This window comes from Podarcis muralis, chromosome 1 (assembly GCF_964188315.1).
Source record: "Podarcis muralis chromosome 1, rPodMur119.hap1.1, whole genome shotgun sequence".
Taxonomy (NCBI): domain Eukaryota; kingdom Metazoa; phylum Chordata; class Lepidosauria; order Squamata; family Lacertidae; genus Podarcis; species Podarcis muralis.
Window position 1 is genome coordinate 126832861 of NC_135655.1, and position 18215 is coordinate 126851075.

The 18215-nt window shown below is 48.9% G+C and overlaps 1 protein-coding gene across 1 annotated transcript in view; it reads left to right on the forward strand.

Moving 5' to 3' along the window:
- The window catches only part of KIAA2012 (KIAA2012 ortholog), a 99304-nt gene that overhangs the window by 15683 nt on the left and 65406 nt on the right, over positions 1–18215 (forward strand). Inside the window, exons 5-10 of the mRNA XM_028701621.2 lie at positions 2654–2850; positions 6001–6184; positions 6737–6867; positions 8120–8270; positions 10530–10793; positions 12441–12566. Of these exons, the coding sequence (XP_028557454.2) occupies positions 2654–2850; positions 6001–6184; positions 6737–6867; positions 8120–8270; positions 10530–10793; positions 12441–12566 (1053 nt within the window). The remainder of the gene's footprint in view (positions 1–2653; positions 2851–6000; positions 6185–6736; positions 6868–8119; positions 8271–10529; positions 10794–12440; positions 12567–18215) is intronic.

The following is an 18215-nucleotide window of genomic DNA, read 5'->3' on the forward strand; positions in this document are numbered from 1 at the left end:
TAGTTATATTATTTATATTATGTGCCACCATAGAAGAAAAGAGGGAGGAGTGACCATTGTCATAAATCATGAAACAAAGATGGCTGTGATCTTACGTTGACTGGATTTGGGAGCAAACACTGTTGAACCCAATGGGGCTTTTTTCTGAGTGGACGTCTGTGAGGTTGTGCTGCCCATGCCTTCTTCTGGCCCCCTCACACTGAATTTTGTAGCTCTGAGAGAGACAGATGGTCTCTGTGGCCATTTTAGGCGGCAGCGTTCGGTTGTTGCGGAGGGCAGCCAGGTGTTTGCAGGAGACGGTCTGCTGTGCGGATTCTTCCGTTCCACAGTTTTTGCACCTCTCGCTCCTCTTCATTTCAGCGAGGCCGGCTCGGGAAAACTTCCCAGTAGATTTTACCTATTATTCAGTTGCTAACTGAGGGAAACCATTAAGATTTTCTGCCTCAGGCATCATGAGGTCCTGTTTTCACATTTTTAAAATTCTCTCCGGGAACACTCTCTCATCATGCTGAGTGTGTGTATGTGTGAATGTTATTAATGCAGAGGAGAAAGTGGAAAATTAAAACCAAATGCACATTTCTACTGCCCTGGGGCAAATTATCTGGATGGAATCTTAGGGCTCACCCATGCAGTGGACCCTCTGGTTACGAATTTAATTCGTTTCGTGGGTCCGTGCGCATCCTGAAAAATCAGTAACCAGAGGTGCCGCTTCTGCGCATGCGTGCGGCGCGATAGAGCACTTGTGCGCAAGCGGTGAAACCCAGAATACACTTCCGAGTTTGCCGCTTTCGCAACCCGAAGATTATGTATCCAGAGCGGTATATAACCTGAGGGTCCACTGTACATCCACTTGTCCTGTGTCTGGAAAACACAGTTTCCGAACTGTTTTCCCGCTCTTTAGCGCTAATTGGAGCAAACGTCCATCTGAGGAGCACCCGGCGGATGTTTGTTCTGATTCAGTAGTAAAGAGTGGGAAACCCCCCAAAAAACAAAAATGTAAACATAACTGAACTATACTCAGAGTCGAGAGTGGATTTCATGCTCTTTATTCAGCTCATAGTGGTGAGGAGGGATGGAAGTTCCCCCAGAATATCTGCCTTATATACATTATTTACACAATGGGCCCCGCGTGATTGGCTAATTCCGGGATTCTCCTGTAGGCCAATCAGGTTGCGGATTCCCTTCTACCTGGAGCTGGATTGGGTGGCTCCTGTGGATCAATCAGACTGCTGCATTCTGGATCCTATTGTTCTAGGACCAATCAGACTGCTGCATTCTGAATCCTATTGTTCTAGGACCAATCAGACTGCTGCATTCTGAATCCTATTGTTCTAGGACCAATCAGACTGCTGCATTCTGGATCCTATTGTTCTAGGACCAATCAGACTGCTGCATTCTGGATCCCATTCAACTCAGTACATAACAATAACTGTTGAAAACTGCCTAAGGCATACCTACCTAGGAGTAAGCCCCATGGAACCCAACAATAGTTATGCCTGAGCAATGGCAGAGCGTTCCTTGCTGGTGCCCGGGGAGTGCATGCGCCAGGGCGCGCACAGCAGACCTGGGGGCGGGGTTTGCTGCCGGAGCAAGCCCCGCCCACTAGAGCTGAGCAGGGCTGTGCTGCACTGCACTGCCTGGCTGGCTGTGCAGTAGGGAGCCCAGTCAGCCGACGTGGCTGACACCGCCCTGCTTTGAGGGGTGTGCTCACTGCACCCTGCGAGCCTAGCGCTACTTTGTGATACTCACAAAAACGGTGAAGGGCGCATGCCTGTTGCGTCCTTCTCAAGCAGTGGCCCTCATTCATTGCTGAAATACGAGATGCCCCCATCTGCATTGGCATTCCGCGGGCTTTTGAAGATGCAAGTTTTTACATAGACATTCCCTTGATCTCCTGACCCAAGTCCCCTGTTTTAAGTGCTGTTTCAATTGCTGTGTTGTTTTAATGCGCAGGTGGGGGAACTTTTGGTCCCCCCAATGTTGCTGAACTTCAACTCCCATCCTCCTTTGCTGGAAGGTTCTGATGGGGGTTGCACTTCAGAAACATCAGGAGGGTCAAAGTTTTTTCCTGTTTTAGTAAAGGTAAAGGGACCCCTGGCCATTAGGTCCAGTCGTGGCCGACTCTGGGGTTGCGGCGCTCATCTCGCTTTACTGGCCGAGGGAGCCGGCGTACAGCTTCCAGGTCATGTGGCCAGCATGACTAAGCCGCTTCTGGCGAACCAGAGCAGCGCACGGAAACGCCGTTTACCTTCCCGCTGGAGTGGTACCTATTTATCTACTTGCACTTTGACGTGGTTTCAAACTGCTAGGTTGGCAGGAGCAGGGACTGAGCAACGGGAGCTCACCCCGTTGCGGGGATTCGAACCGCCGACCTTCTGATCGGCAAGTCCTAGACTCTGTGGTTTAACCCACAGTGCCACCCGCGCCCCCCCCCCCCTGTTTTAATAGTACTGTCTTATTGATGGATTTGTTTCATTGCACGTTTTAATTATGGTGTCTTTTTCTGTATTTTAACAACGTTGTGCAGGTTTTTTATGTTTTGTAAACTGGTTAGAAGCCCTCTGGGCATTATAAATTAAGATGAAAAGAAAACAACAACAATACAACTGCTTTGTATTGTGCCATGATACTCACACACTCACCTGTCTGACAGGCCTTGCTTCCTCATCTCGGAAACAATATGAGGAAAAAGCCAGGCTGGGAGAAAGCTATGAAGAAGGAAAACACGCCAGAATAAGAGCTCGTATTCCTTTAAGGATTTCAGTAAGAAAACTGAGTTTTCACCTTCCACGGCAGCCGGCAAAGGAGTCCACCTGGAGCCAGCACACTGCATATAGCAGGATTCCAGAGGTATTAATAACTAGACCAAAGTTTCCGGCTAGGTGTGTGAGATGCTCATATGGGGAACCTGTGGCCCCATCAGCCCCAGTCAGCATGACCAATGGCTAGGGCCTCACTCCACTGTTAGGTAAAGGTAAAGGGACCCCTGACCATTAGGTCCAGTCGTGACCGACTCTGGGGTTGCAGCGCTCATCTCGCTTTATTGGCCGAGGGAGCCGGCGTACAGCTTCCGGGTCATGTGCCCAGCATGACTAAGCTGTTTCTGGCGAACCAAAGCAGCACACGGAAACGCCATTTACTTTCCCACCGGAGCCGTACCTATTTATCTACTTGCACTTTGATGTGCTTTTAAACTGCTAGGTTGGCAGGAGCAGGGACCGAGCAACGGGAGCTCACCCCGTCGCAGGGATTCAAGCCGCCGACCTTCGGTTCTAGTGTTTTAACCCACAGTGCCACCCGCGTCCCCACTCCACTGTTAGGCCATAGGTATTGTTGCAGAGGGTGCACATGTTGAAATTCCTTCTTCTTCATGGCCTATAAACAGGGCTTTTTTCCATCAAGAACTCCCCGGAACTCAGTTCCAGTGCTTCTCAGTTGGCCGCCATTGCCATTGTAAGAGAACAAGGGGGGCATTCTGTCGGGATCTTCGCTCGGCCAAGCTGATAAAGCTCATTTTCTTCCCCCAAGTCTTCAGAATTGCCTCCCGACGTGTTTAATGACCTGAGCCTTTGATGAGGCCTCAGGCACATTCTTCGGTAGAGTTTCCAGCACAGGAAAGAGACGAGAGGTTTGGCTACATGCTATGCTTTATTTCTAAGCTACGCAGACAGCAAAGAAAAATACATCCTCTCTCTGTGAGAGCAGAGAGCAACTGAACAAAGGAACAAAGGAAACAGGAAACCACTAACGTCACATCCCGTCTCCTCTCCCGTGAGACTTCCAATAGTGTGGAATCCCTGGAATGTAAACGGAGTCCTATGACTCCAAGCAGCTGCTCAGTGGCAAAACAGAAACTAACATCCTCCCCCTTTCTGTGAACACCCCTGGGCAGCGTGTGAGTACAATCTCAGTACAAACCCTATTTCTGTACATAGGTACAGTGTTGATCCCTTGGAACAACCTTGGACAATAAATCAGCAGGAATTTTGTTACCTGGCATGTAGGACACCGTTACGAGTCCTTTCTGAACACATCCTCTAGCATGTTGCAGCTTCAATTGCAAGTGCTTCGTGCTTTGCTTACACCCTTCAGAATTCAGCAAAGCCAAACATACTTTGTTGTCCTGATAAACCTGATAAAACAGAAACTAACACGCTCATGGTGAGTTCCAGCAAGATCCGGTCTCCACTTTCTCTGGTCAACTTACAGACTCCCCAGGCCCTTCAAGCAAATTATGGACAACTCTCTTCCACATGATGCAACTTTGTTCTCTCATGAGCCCTGACTTCACATAGGGATGGAAACACATATGTCATAGCTGTCAACGTTTCCCTTTTTTTAAGGGAAATTCTCTTATTCTGAATAGGATTCCTCACAAGAAAAGGGAAAAGTTGACAGCTATGCCCTATGTGTGTGTGCCTGCAACACACATGTAGGAAAGCCTTGTGACTATTGTAGAATGATGCCGTAACACTTTCCCGACTTAGGCAGCCTTTGTTTATCTTCCCTTGGCCTAACTAAGGGCTTATCCACCTTTTGCCCGCTCTTTCCAGGCAGAGGTCTGCAATGCTCCATGTCCAAACATTGTTGTTTTTCTGCCCCAGAGCTTCCCCTGTGAAAACCTGATCTTTGGTGCTCAATCGGAGCAAACATTGTTGTGGGTTTTCCACCAGTTGCCATTTGCTACAGTTCAGCTTCAAAGAGTGGGTTTTGGAAGGGTCAAGGTGACTATAAAACGGAAGAACAGTATAAAGAAGTGTGGGAGATAGCTATTAATGATAAATTAACATGTGCTATAGAGGTAAGACGGGGAATATGCAGGAGAAATGATTGGGGGAGATATGGAAGGTATTTGTAGAATTTATACTGTTCAAACAGAAAGGGGTCAAACCATCGCAAAGAGGTGTTGAAATTTTGGAAGGTTGGGTAGTTACAATGGAATGGTATGGGGGGTGGGGTGCACTTTTCTAAAAATATATTTTAAAAGAGAGGGTTTCGCAGGGAAAGCTCTGGAGCAAAACAAAGGGCGCTTGGGCACACAGCTTTAAATTGTGGGCTGTGCCTGGAAAGAGCAGGGCAAAAGTTAAGTGTGGAAAAGCTCTAACCCTCTCTTTATAAATCAACTCCAGTGTTCAGTTCCGTCCCTTTAGTCTTTGAATTTTGCACCACCTGCCTCCCTCTGCTGGCTTAAAACTGAAGTGTTGGTGAGTAGAGCAGTTTTTTAAATTATTATTATTTTAAAGAAAACCTCTGGTTTAATCCCAGAGTCTATGAGCCCTGCATTAAAAATGTTTGATGTTTTATTATGGTTTTATATTTGCTGGAGGCCACACAGAGTGGCTGGGGCAACCCAGTCTGATGGGTGGGGTACAAATAATAAACACTATTATTATTATTAGTGGCCCAAGGTAAGTGGACTCCCACACCCACACCACGTAAATATATACTTAATTAAATTACTGTTTGCTGCTTGTTAATGGCATCCAAAATCTGAAGCATGAAGTGGACCAGAGAGCCATTGCCAGACATTGTTGTTGACAATGCTGAGCTAGTAGTTTCACTTGGTATAAGGCAGCTCTCTAGGTAAAGGTAAAGGTAAAGGTAAAGGTAAAGGGACCCCTGACCATTAGGTCCAGTCGTGGCCGACTCTGGGGTTGCGGCGCTCATCTTGCTTTACTGGCCGAGGGAGCCGGCGTATAGCTTCCAGGTCATGTGGCCAGCATGACTAAGCCGCTTCTGGCGAACCAGAGCAGTGCATGGAAACGCCGTTTACCTTCCCTCAGGAGTGGTACCTATTTATCTACTTGCACTTTGATGTGCTTTTGAACTGCTAGGTTGGCAGGAGCAGGGACCGAGTAACTGGAGCTCACCCCGTCGCGGGGATTCGAACCGCTGACCTTCTGATCTGCAAGTCCTAGGCTCTGTGGTTTAACCCACAGCGCCACCCTCTATGTTCCCATAAATGCTGCTTTTCAAGTGTACATTTGTGTCATCTCCTAGGACAAATTGGTGGAAGTTCACCGAGATGGGGAGGTCCAAGACCACAGTGAAGAAGTGGCAAACCAACCCGGAGATCATCAAGCAACGGGGAAAACCAGCATTGATACTTCCGAGCTTTGGTGTGAGAAATCCCACATGACTTTCTATGGAGGTTTCTTCCCTGCAAAAAAAATCACGTACAGCGGTAAGAAAGTTAAGGCTGCTGTGAGCCATTCAAAATATTCTGAGGATTGCTAACGACAGCATTTGTTTCTGCCTTTTAAAAGCAGAGGCAAATAATTTGTTGATTGGCAACAGTCTCAAAACCACAGGATTAAATGCAGGACAAAGGTAGAAAATTCCATCAGTATGTTTCCACCTGCTGAATTTTGCATTTTGGTCTGCATATTGTTTCAGAAAAAACGTTGATTAAGTAGATTTGCATTAGAATGTGAACAGAACCAAATTTCTCCCCATCTCTGATCAGGATGACTGTACAGTGGTACCTCAGGTTACATACGCTTCAGGTTACAGACTCCACTAACCCAGAAATTGTGCTTCAGGTTAAGAACTTTGCTTCAGGATGAGAACAGAAATCGTGCTCCGGCGGCACGGCGGCAGCAGGAGGCCCCATTAGCTAAAGTGGTGCTTCAAGTTAAGAACAGTTTCAGGTTAAGAACGGACTTCTGGAACGAATTAAGTACTTAACCTGAGATACCACTGTATTTGATCTCTCATCTCCTCTTGGTTTCCACAGTTAACCGAAAGTATCTGAAGGGCAAACATGAGAGAGATAAAGGAACCCCTGTGACTACAGACTGGTTCTCTCCTATTCAAGCAGGAACAAGGCCAGAGCAAAGTGAAGTCGTGGAAGAACATAGGAAGAAGGTCCGTTTTTGTTTTATCCCCCAAAGTTTAGCAGGTCCAGGTCTAGTCTAGGCCTGGATTGAAGACCACTCTGAAATCCCATGTGATTTGCTTTGTGTCCCATGGTGGAAGAAAGATGGGATATTAATAAATATAAATATTAATAATATGTAAAATAAAATAAAATAAAATAAAAATAATCTGGGAAGGACATAGCAGCCCAGCAATCCCTTTTTCATAGTTTTACATTTTTCATAGTTTCACTATTGCAGCGGGATGCGGGTGGCGCTGTGGGTTAAACCACAGAGCCTAGGACTTGCCGATCAGAAGGTCGCTGGTTCGAATCCCCACGACGGAGTGAGCTTCCGTTGCTCGGTCCCTGCTCCTGCCCACCTAGCAGTTTGAAAGCACGTCAAAGTGCAAGTAGATAAATAGGTACCACTCTGGCGGGAAGGTAAATGGCGTTTCCGTGCGCTGCTCTGGTTCGCCAGAAGCGGGTTAGTCATGCTGGCCACATGACCCGGAAGCTGTACTCCGGCTCCCTCGGCCAATAAAGCGAGATGAGCGCCGCAACCCCAGAGTCGTCCACGACTGGACCTAACGGTCAGGGGTCCCTTTACCTTTACTATTGCAGCATGATTTAGGTGGCACTTTTTTGGTTTGACATTGTAGCGGTTAACACCAAAAAAAGTTGTTTTGCAAAATGGTGAACGGTGATGCCATTCCTGGCAGCCTTCTGCTTCTGATGAACTGTCAGCTAATAATCCCAAAACAATACACATGAATAATAGTGAAATAGAGGGCAACACCCTTGGGTGCAGCACAGCGAAGTTAAGTATGGCTTAGGCTGCAATTCTATGCTCCTTTACCTGTAGGTAAATCATATTAATCTCTACGGGGCTCACTTTTGAGTAATCGCACATAGGACAAGGTGGCATTTCCCCACTGAAATCAAAGGGGATTAAGCATGATTAACTAGGTTCCTAGTGTTGTGTTTAAACTACAAGTACAAACATGGATTCTCCCAATTCTTCAGAATGCTTACAATTGAATGCATGCAGGAAAACGTAATAGTTCCAAAACCAGAAACTCTGCCCACCTCTGCCCACCCTAACCCTAACCCTTCCCTAAGCAGAGTTGGGTAACAATTTTCAGGAATGCCATCTGGGGTGATTGGAAATGGGTGGTGTCAAAATGAGTGCTGTCAAAAACATCCCCCCCCAAAAAAAAACCCTCTAACATTAAAACATTTTGAAGTTTTGTTTTTCCCCAGGTGCCAGAGCTTTGCAGGTTACCTCAGATATCCGAAGACTCGCCCAGAGCTTATAGGGAAAAACTTAAATCTGGAAAGCTTCCCAAGGAACCTGTGGCCTTCCCATTGCTTGTTCAGCTGGAAAGGGAGCCTGAGGCAAAAAACCTGAGAGGTAAAACCACCCCCACCCTAGATAAATGGCAGGTGCGCATTCAGTAAAGGGGAACGTCCCCCCCATCCTGGACAATACCAGTTATAGCATCGCTCACGTTATCTCCTCAGAATAAATGTTCCCCCCAGCGCTTGTTCCCGGCTATGTTCAAATTCTGTACCTGCATCAAAGGCAGTCTCTGTGCTAACTTCAAAAAGTTCTCCCCCTGCCAAAATCAAAGCACACATAGTGCTTTACTTGAGGTAAAACAACAGTAGGCCTCAACAGGATCATAGACTTGTAGAGTTGAAAGGGACCACGAGGGCGATCTACTAGTCCAATGCCCTGCAGTTCAGGAATCTTTTGCCCAACATGGGGCTTGAACCCACGACAAGTAGAAGTCAAAACCCTTGCCTGTCTATTGCAAATCAGCCAAATCTCTACCAGAAGAAGCTGGTCTACCTTCTGCCCATCCCTGCTACGGAGTACATCTTGTAGGCCAAGTCGTTGCCCTCCAGATAGTGTTGCGGGTGGCGCTGTGGTCTAAACCACTGAGCCTCTTGGGCTTGCTGATCGGAAGGTCGGCGGTTCGAATCCCGGTGACGGAGTGAGCTCCCGTTGCTCTGTCCCAGCTCCTGTCAATCTAGCAGTTTGAAAGCACACCAGTGCAAGTAGATAAATAGGTACCACTGCAGTGGGAAGGTAAACGACGTTTCCGTGCGCTCTGGCTTCCGTTACTGTGTTCCGTTGCGCCAGAAGCTGTTTAGTCATGCTGGCCACATGACCCAGAAAGCTGTCTGCGATTATTGGAAATAAATATAAATAGTGCGCTAGATAAATATACATTTAAAGCTAGATGGAGTGGGCGGGAAGTCAACGGAACTAGAAGAAGACTGTGATAATGTGTAATAGATACTGATAACTCTTTGAGGCCAAGAGCCTTCTGGCGGTTCCCTCGCTGCGAGAAGTGAGGTTACAGGGAACCAGGCAGAGGGCCTTCTCGGTAGTGGCGCCCGCCCTGTGGAACACCCTCCCACCAGATGTCAAGGAAATAAGTAACTATTTTATTTTTAAAAGACAACTGAAGGCGGCCCTGTTTAGGGAAGTTTTTAATGTTTGATGCTGTATTGTTTTTAATATTCGGTTGGAAGCTGCCCAGAGTGGCTGGGGAAACCCAGCCAGATGGACTTGGTATAAATTATTGTTATTGTTATTGTTCATTATCGACAATTTTGATTTTTTTTTATGTGTTGTTGTTTTTAAGTTCAATAAAGCAATAAAATAAAAAAAAAGCTGTATGCAGACAAAAAAAAAGCTGTTATTCAATAACGACGACAACAACAATTTTATTATTTATACCCCACCCATCTGACTGGGTTGCCCCAGCCATTCTGGCCAGCTCCCATCATATATAAAAACATAATAAAACAATAAACATTTTTTTTAAAACTTCCCTATACAGGGCTGCCTTCAGATGTCTTCTAAAGGTTGTATAGTGACTTATCTTGTTGACTCGGGGCTCGCATAACTCCATACCCTCCAACGTTTCTCCAATGAAAATAGGAATGTCCTGCGGTAAAGCGAGACATTCCAGGATCAAATCAGAAACCGAGATGACTTCTGTAAATCTGGAATGGCCCCTGGAAAACAGGGACACTTTGAGGGTCTGTGAGAGGATGGGTGTAAACCTGTTGTTGTTGTTTAGTCGTTTAGTCGTGTCCGACTCTTCGTGACCCCCTGGACCAGAGCATGACAGGCACTCCTGTCTTCCACTGCCGCCCGCAGTTTGGTCACACTCATGCTGGTAGCTTCGAGAACACTGTCCAACCATCTCGTCCTCTGACGTCCCCTTCTCCTTGTGCCCTCCATCTTTCCCAACATCAGGGTCTTTTCCAGGGAGTCTTCTCTTCTCATGAGGTGGCCAAAGTATTGGAGCCTCAGCTTCAGGATCTATCCTTCCAGTGAGCACTCAGGGCTGATTTCCTTCAGAATGTATAGGTTTGATCTTCTTGCAGTCCATGGGACTCTCAAGAGTCTCCTCCAGCATCAGAATTCAAAAGCATCAATTCTTCGGCGATCAGCCTTCTTTATGGTCCAGCTCTCACTTCCATACATCACTACTGGGAAAACCATAGCTTTAACTATATGGACCTTTGTTGGCAAGGTGATGTCTCTGCTTTTTAAGATGCTGTGAAAACCTGTATGTTAGTTAATAAAATCCATTTATTCTCTCTCTCTCTCTCTCTCTCTCTCTCTCTCTCTCTCTCTCTTACCTTTCAGGAACTAGTTGTAATGAACCCAGACCTGAGGTCGATGTCTGTGATGAGCATCTGCCTCCTTTGCCGAATGATCTCATTTTAGAGCCAGAACATAAAAATCAGCAGCAGCAGCAGCAGGAGAGGATGATGATCAATAGTGAGATCCCGGAGGCTTCCCAAGGTAGTTTCCACCTGCCTCCAATAAATAATGGAGAGTTTCTGCTCAACGGAAGGAAAATGAGAAAGAGAGAAGAGCATTCTGAAAAGAACAGCCAATATCAAAGAGGTATGTGGTGGCGCCCAATGTATCCCACTTTAGGGGAGGGCAATATTTTTTGCATGCATAAGATCTCAGGTTCAAGCGATAGCATCTTCACTTCCAGCTGTGAAAGACTCCCATCTCAAGCTGCTGAGAGTCCAGGCTGTGGACCAAGCATCGCCAAAGCGGTGTCCTCTGGGTAACCGTTGGACTACAGCTCCCACAATCCCTGGTCATTGGCCAGGCTTGCTGGGCTGATGGACGCTGTAGTTCAACAGCACTTGGAGGTCACATGGTTTGCTTCCCCCAGTGTAGACGACTGTGTGGACAGTGTAGAGCCAGTGTGGTGTAGTGGTTAAGAGCGGTGGACTCGTAATCTGGTGAACCGGGTTTGCTTCCCTGCTCCTCCACATGCAGCTGCTGGGTGACCTTGGGCTAGTCATACTTCTCTGAAGTCTCTCAGCCTCACTCGACTCACTGAGTGTTTGTTGTGGGGGAGGAAGGGAAAGGAGAATGTTAGCCGCTTTGAGACTCCTTCGGATAGTGATAAAGCAGGATATCAAATCCAAACTCTTCTTCTTCTTCTTCTTCTACTAAGCCAGATGGACAAAAGACCACACAAAATGGTGGAAGGTTACATCAGTTTATGGTCTACAGTTTATAGCTACCACACGAAGCAAGTTTCTCCACAGTCACAAGAGCTAGAAACTTGCCTTTAAAGCAAACAAAACTAAACACCAAACCATGCAGAAATTCTTAAAATGCTGAGTTTCATTCCAGTTGGTGGCTTCCTGCCTGGTTCATCAAACCCACAGATGTGCAGAATGCCAATAGCTCTCGACATAAACTCTAAGGGAATATGAAGGAAACAGCACTGGATGATAGAGATACAGTGGTACCTCAGGTTAAGAACTTAATTCGTTCCAGAGGTCCGTTCTTAACCTGAAACTGTTCTTAACCTGAGGTACCACTTTAGCTAATGGGCATTTTCAGATTTGAAAATACAGTGGTACCTCGGGTTACATATGCTTCAGGTTACATACACTTCAGGTTACAGACTCCGCTAACCCAGAAATATTACCTCAGGTTAAGAACTTTGCTTCAGGATAAGAACAGAAATCATACTCCGGTGGCATGGCAGCAGCAGGAGGCCCCATTATCTAAAGTGGTGCTTCAGGTTAAGAACAGTTTCAGGTTAAGAACTGACCTCCGGAACAAATTAAGTTCTTAACCCAAGGTACCACTGTAAGGGATTAGCAGCCTCACCTGTCCTGGGGACAGTCTACGGGATATCTAAGAATCCGGGATAGCAGTGGGAAGCAGCGGGAAACAGCGCTGGAATAAGGGAATTTCCAGCAAAAAAAGGGAAGGTTGACAGCTATGCTAATGGTGACTCCCGCTGCTGCTGCTGCGCCGCCACCGCACAATTTCTGTTCTCATCCTGAAGCAAAGTTCTTAACCTGACGTACTGTTTCTGGGTTAGCCGAGTCTGTAACCTGAAGTGTCTGTAACCTGAAGTGTCTGTAACCCAAGGTACCACTGTATATTTCCGGAGTTAAGCTGGCTAAATCTATGGTTGTGCTCTAGACATACAAAAGAAGGCAAATTTGTTTTCTAGCATTTAACTTTTAATCACATGTGCTTGTTTCCCCCTCCCACTTCTTTGTTCTCAAGAACATCAGAATGGCACCTCACTCCACCATCTCCCCCCTGATACAGAAATCCCGTATCCATCACCCTTGGGATCCATCCAAACTACTGACGATCCCAGGCACTCTGGATTCATTCCAGACAAAGAAGGTAAGGTGGATTGAAATATACTCAGAGTCGCAAAGTGATTTCATGCTCTTTATTCAGCTCATAGTGGTGAGGAGGAATGAATGAATGTCCCCTCAGTATCTGCTTTATATACATTATTTACACAATGGGCTGCACATGATTGGCTAATTCCGGAATTCTACTTTAAGCCAATCAGGTTGTGGATTCACTTCTATCTGGAGCATGATTGGGTAGTTCCTGCCAACCAATCATACTGCTGCATTGTTCTAGGACCAATCAGACTGCTGCCTTTTGGATCCTATTGTTCTAGGACCAATCAGACTGCTGCAGTTTGGATCCTATTCAACTCAGTACATAACACCCCTCCCCTCTAAGTTCCAGTCCTGCCCGGGAGGTCGCATTCATAGTCCTTGAGGTACGCCGGCGGCCTACGTGTGCGTTGTGGCCTGGGGTGTTCCCTGGTCCGGGGTTCAGGTTCTGGCCCGTGTTCCACGGATGCTGGCTGTGATGGGGCTGTTTGGTCTGGCGCAACCGGCTCGCTCAGTTGTGGTTCTGGTTCCGGTGTCCTTTCGGCCTCGCAGGTCCTCTCTGTGTTTACTGATTCTGCCTCTCCTGCTGGCCCCTCGTGCTCTATGGGCCTCACTGCCCCTCTGTTCCCTTGGGACTCCTCTGCCCTTTCCTCCTCCTGGTTTTCTCCCGGGAATCGTCGCCGTATCTGGTCGCAGTGGCGGCGCCAGCATTGCCCCCCATCTGTTAGCACCTCGTACGACACAGGGCCAGTGACCCTGGTGACTGTGGCGGGTACCCATGCTGGGCCTGCCCCAAAATTCTTTGCATACACTGGGTCCTGAGCCTCGAAGGTCCGGGGGTTCTTGCCTTCCCCCACCTCTACCTCATCCTGAGCTCTATCGGGGTGAAGGCGGTCCAATCTGATTGCAAGGCGCCGACCCATTAGTAGTTCAGCGGGGCTCCGGCCAGTCGTTGAGCTGGGGGTGCTGTGCTGTGCTAGAAGGAATGTGGCAAGACGGTACTCCCAATCCCCTTGCGTCATGCGGCGAAGGGTGTCCTTGGTGGTCCGCACCATGCGTTCTGCTTGGCCATTGGTGGCAGGGTGGAATGGCGCTGAACGGATGTGGCGGATGGCGTTCTGCGCTGTGAAGGTTTGGAATTCTCCTGACGTGAATGCAGTCCCGTTGTCTGAGACGAGAGTGTCAGGGAGCCCGTGGGTTGCAAACAGCCTGCGTAGTACCCGGATGGCTGCGGACGTAGAAGTGGACGGTACCAGTGCGACTTCCAGCCATTTGGTGTAGGAGTCCACCACTATGAAGAATGTTTTCCCCTGAAAGGGGCCAGCGAAGTCCACATGCAGGCGTGACCATGGTGCTCGGGCGGACTCCCAGGACTGGACTGGGGCCCTTGGGGGATCTGGGCGGGATTCTTGGCAGGCCTGGCAGTGTTTGACCCAGGCCTCTATCTCTCCGTCGATCCCCGGCCACCACACATAACTCCTGGCAAGGGCCTTCATTCTTACTACCCCTGGGTGTGTCTCGTGTAGGGCTGTGAGGACCCTTTTGCGGAGGGGCTGGGGAACAACGACCCTGCTTCCCCATAACAGGCACCCCTTGTGGGCCGACAGTTCATGTTTGCGGGTTGTGTAGCTGGCGAATTCTGGCCCGGGGCTGCTGCTGGGCCATCCCCTCCACACCCAGTCCAGGACCCGGGAGATGACCATATCTTTCTTGGAATGGTGTGCAACTTCTTGTGCCTGAATGGGGCGGTCGGGAAGCAGCTCCAGGCTCATAACCTCTTGTGCAGGTGCTGGGTCGGGGCCTGTTTCCGGTAGTGGTAGCCTGCTGAGGGCGTCCGCATGGCCCATCGCCTTCCCCGGACGGTGAATCAGTGCATACTGGTAGCTGGCAAGGAAAATTGACCACCTGAGGACGCGAGGAGACAGCACTTGTGGGGTCTGCTTTTCAGGGGCAAACAAGCCAAGCAACGGCTTGTGGTCAGTCACCACAGTGAAGGGCCGCCCGTACAAGAAATCATGGAATTTTTTTACTCCCTTCACGATTGCCAGACCCTCCTTGTCGATTTGCGAGTAGTTCCGCTCGGTTGCATTGAGTGTCTGGGAAAAGTATGCCACTGGTACCTCTCTTCCATCCGGGAGTTGGTGTCCCAGGACAGCGCCAATTCCATAGGGCGAGGCGTCGCATGCTAGCACCACCGGCAGCCTCTCGTCGAAGTGTGCCAAGACCGAGTTTGAGACAAGCAAGTCCTTGACTGCCTGGAATGCGGCCTCCTGGCGCTGGCCCCACGCCCAAGGGGCCCGCTTGTCCAGGAGTCTGTGTAGGGGCTCCGCTACCGCCGCCTTGTGGGGAAGGAAGGAATGGTAAAAGTTCAATAGTCCCAAGAAGGCCTGAAGTTCAGCCTTGTTCTTGGGCGCTGGGGCATCACAAATGGCCCGTACCTTGTCCCCAGTCGGGTGGACCCCTTCTGCGTCCACCATAAATCCCAGAAAGTCCACCTGAGGCACTCCTAATAGACATTTTTCCCGCTTCACCTTGAGACCTGCCGTCTGGAAACGGTGCAGAACGGTGCGGAGGCGGTCCTCAAACTCCTCTGGTGTAGGCCCGGCAATCAACACATCATCGAAGAAGGGGGTGACGCCAGGAATCCCTTTAAGTAGAGAGTCCATTAGATTCTGGAATATGCCTGGTGCCACACTGACACCGAATTGCAGCCGCTTTACCCTGAATGCTCCTCTGTGCGTCACAATCGTCTGTGCCTCTGCTGTGGCCTCATCTACTGGCAGCTGTTGATATGCTTGGGCCAAGTCCAGCTTGCCAAAAATTTTCGACCCAGCCAGGGTGGCAAGAACATGGCTGACCACTGGCACTGGGTATGCATGGGCCGTGAGGGCCTTGTTTATGGTACATTTGTAGTCTGCGCAGATGCGGACCGAACCATTAGGCTTGACGGGTGTGACGATTGGGGTTTCCCAGGGGGCATTAGGCACCGGCTCCAGCACTCCTTGCTCCACGAGCCGGTCCAATTCCTCGTCTATACGGGGTTTCAGGGCGAACGGGACCCGGCGAGCCTTGAGCCTGACTGGTCGTACTGCGGGGTCAAGCTGTAGAGCAATGGGGGGGCCCGTATACTGTCCCAATTTCCCATCGAAAACCCCCGGAAATTGCTTGCATATGGCGTCCACGTCCACTTGTAAGCTAGTGTGGTTCACCCCGGTGACGGCTAGCCCCAGTGGTCCAAACCATGCCAATCCCAGTAAGCTAATGTAGGGGCCCTTGACCACCAGCAAGTCCAGTTGCCGCGTCCGCCCTCGGTATTGCACCCTGAAGGTCCCCACCCCCATTGTGGGGACCTTACGTTTCTGGAAGTCCCGGAGGGTGAATGGGGCCGGCCTGAGTTTGGGACCCCCAGTAGGACACAGTTTCCTTAAGGTCCTTGCCGAGATTATGGATAGAGTTGAACCCGTGTCAAGCTCCATGCGGCATGGGGCCCCCTCTATCTGTACGTCAATATAAATTTTCTCTACATTGGGGTGGGGCAACTGGTATACCTGGAAGTCCGTGAGCTCTGTCGAGTTGCCTTGGTGCGTTGGGCCCCGGGACCTGGGGCTCTTGGATTGGTCATCTGATGCCTGGCGTCGGGTGGGCCGAGCCCGACACACCCGGGCGATGTGTCCCAATTTTCTGCACTGCCTGCACTCTGCGTTGCGGAAACGGCAGGTCCTCCTCTCGTGACTTTCTCCACAGCTTGCGCAGTTCCCTCCTTCTCGTCGAGGCAGCTGTGGTGTGTGGGCTGCTTGAGTGCGCTGCTGTACTCGGTGCACCTCCTCCCTGTTGGATCCTGAGTCGTCGGTGAGGTCTTCGTGGTGGACCCTTGGTTGGGACGGCTGGCTCGGCCGTGCCTCTTGTGTCGACCTCTCGGCAGCTTCCGTTGCCAGGGCCTCCTCCAGAGCGACCTGGAACGTTAGGTCCTTCTTAGCGTAGAGGCGTCGTTGCAGCTTCTCATCCTTCAGGCCACCGACGAGGCGGTCACGAAGCATGTTCTCCAGCTCTGAGAAGTTGCAGAACCGGGCGGCTTGGCGGAGAGAGGTCACAAACCCAGTTATGGTTTCCCCAGGGGCTTGCCGCTTTGCGTAGAAGGCATTTCGACGAGCCACCACTGAGGGCTGTGGCGAAAAGTGCCCCTTCAGCCGTTCCATTATTGTTTTGTATGGAACAGTAGCGACGTCTTCAGGCGCAAGGAGAGCCCGGGCGATTTCAAACGTCTCCTCTCCGCAGACGCTGAAGAATATTGCCCTCTTCTTTGCGTCTTCTTCGTCGGTGACCCCTCTGGCTTCTAGGAGGAAGGTGAAACGGGAGGCATACGCTTCCCAGTCTCCAGATGCTGGGTTGAATGGCGAGAAGCTGTTGTCGGTTGCCATTCTGAGTTCCTTGTGTCCCGGAGCTGAAGCCTGGATACACGGTGCGAGGCAGCGGTGCGGCAGGTGGCGGTGCTGCGGTGCTGTGTGTGGCAGTCAGCTCAGCGGGATCCCACCTTCGTCGCCAGTGAAATATACTCAGAGTCGCAAAGTGATTTCATGCTCTTTATTCAGCTCATAGTGGTGAGGAGGAATGAATGAATGTCCCCTCAGTATCTGCTTTATATACATTATTTACACAATGGGCTGCACATGATTGGCTAATTCCGGAATTCTACTTTAAGCCAATCAGGTTGTGGATTCACTTCTATCTGGAGCATGATTGGGTAGTTCCTGCCAACCAATCATACTGCTGCATTGTTCTAGGACCAATCAGACTGCTGCCTTTTGGATCCTATTGTTCTAGGACCAATCAGACTGCTGCAGTTTGGATCCTATTCAACTCAGTACATAACATGGATGTAAAAATCTACTGTGGTTAAGTCTCTTGTCCAAAAGGAACAGATTGCACATCTAACTCTGCACGTATAACCCAAATGTCACATAATATCCTGAACGACTTGTTTAGCCAGAACAGTTTTTCTTCTTCAGACAATACTGTTTTTATTATGCTCAGACACAGAAGTTAATATTTGTGTGTATTTGTGTATTTGTGTGTGGGTAGGTAGGTAGGTAGATGATATAGATAGATAGATGATAGATAGAGATAGATAGATAGATAGATAGATAGATAGATAGATAGATAGATAGATGATAGATAGATGATAGATAGATAGATAGATAGATAGATAGATAGATAGATGATAGATAATAATAATAATAATAATAATAATAATAATAATAATAATAATAATAATTTTTTATTTATACCCCGCCCTCCCCAGCCAAGGCCGGGCTCAGAGCGGCTTACAAGCAATAATAAAAACAAGAACAATGATTACAACTTAAAAACAAAAATAAAATACAACATTAAAATAATGGAACATTAAAATATTAAAATGTAGCCTCATCGCAGGAGGAGAAGGAAAAGAAAAAGAGAGGGAGGGAATCAAATTGGCTCCAAGCCAAAGGCCAGGCGGAACAACTCTGTCTTACAGGCCCTGCGGAAAGAAATCAGATCCTGCAGGGCCCTGGTCTCATGAGGCAGAGCGTTCCACCAAGCCGGAGCCAGAGCTGAAAAGGCCCTGGCTCTGGTTGAAGCTAATCTAACTTCCTTAGGGCCTGGG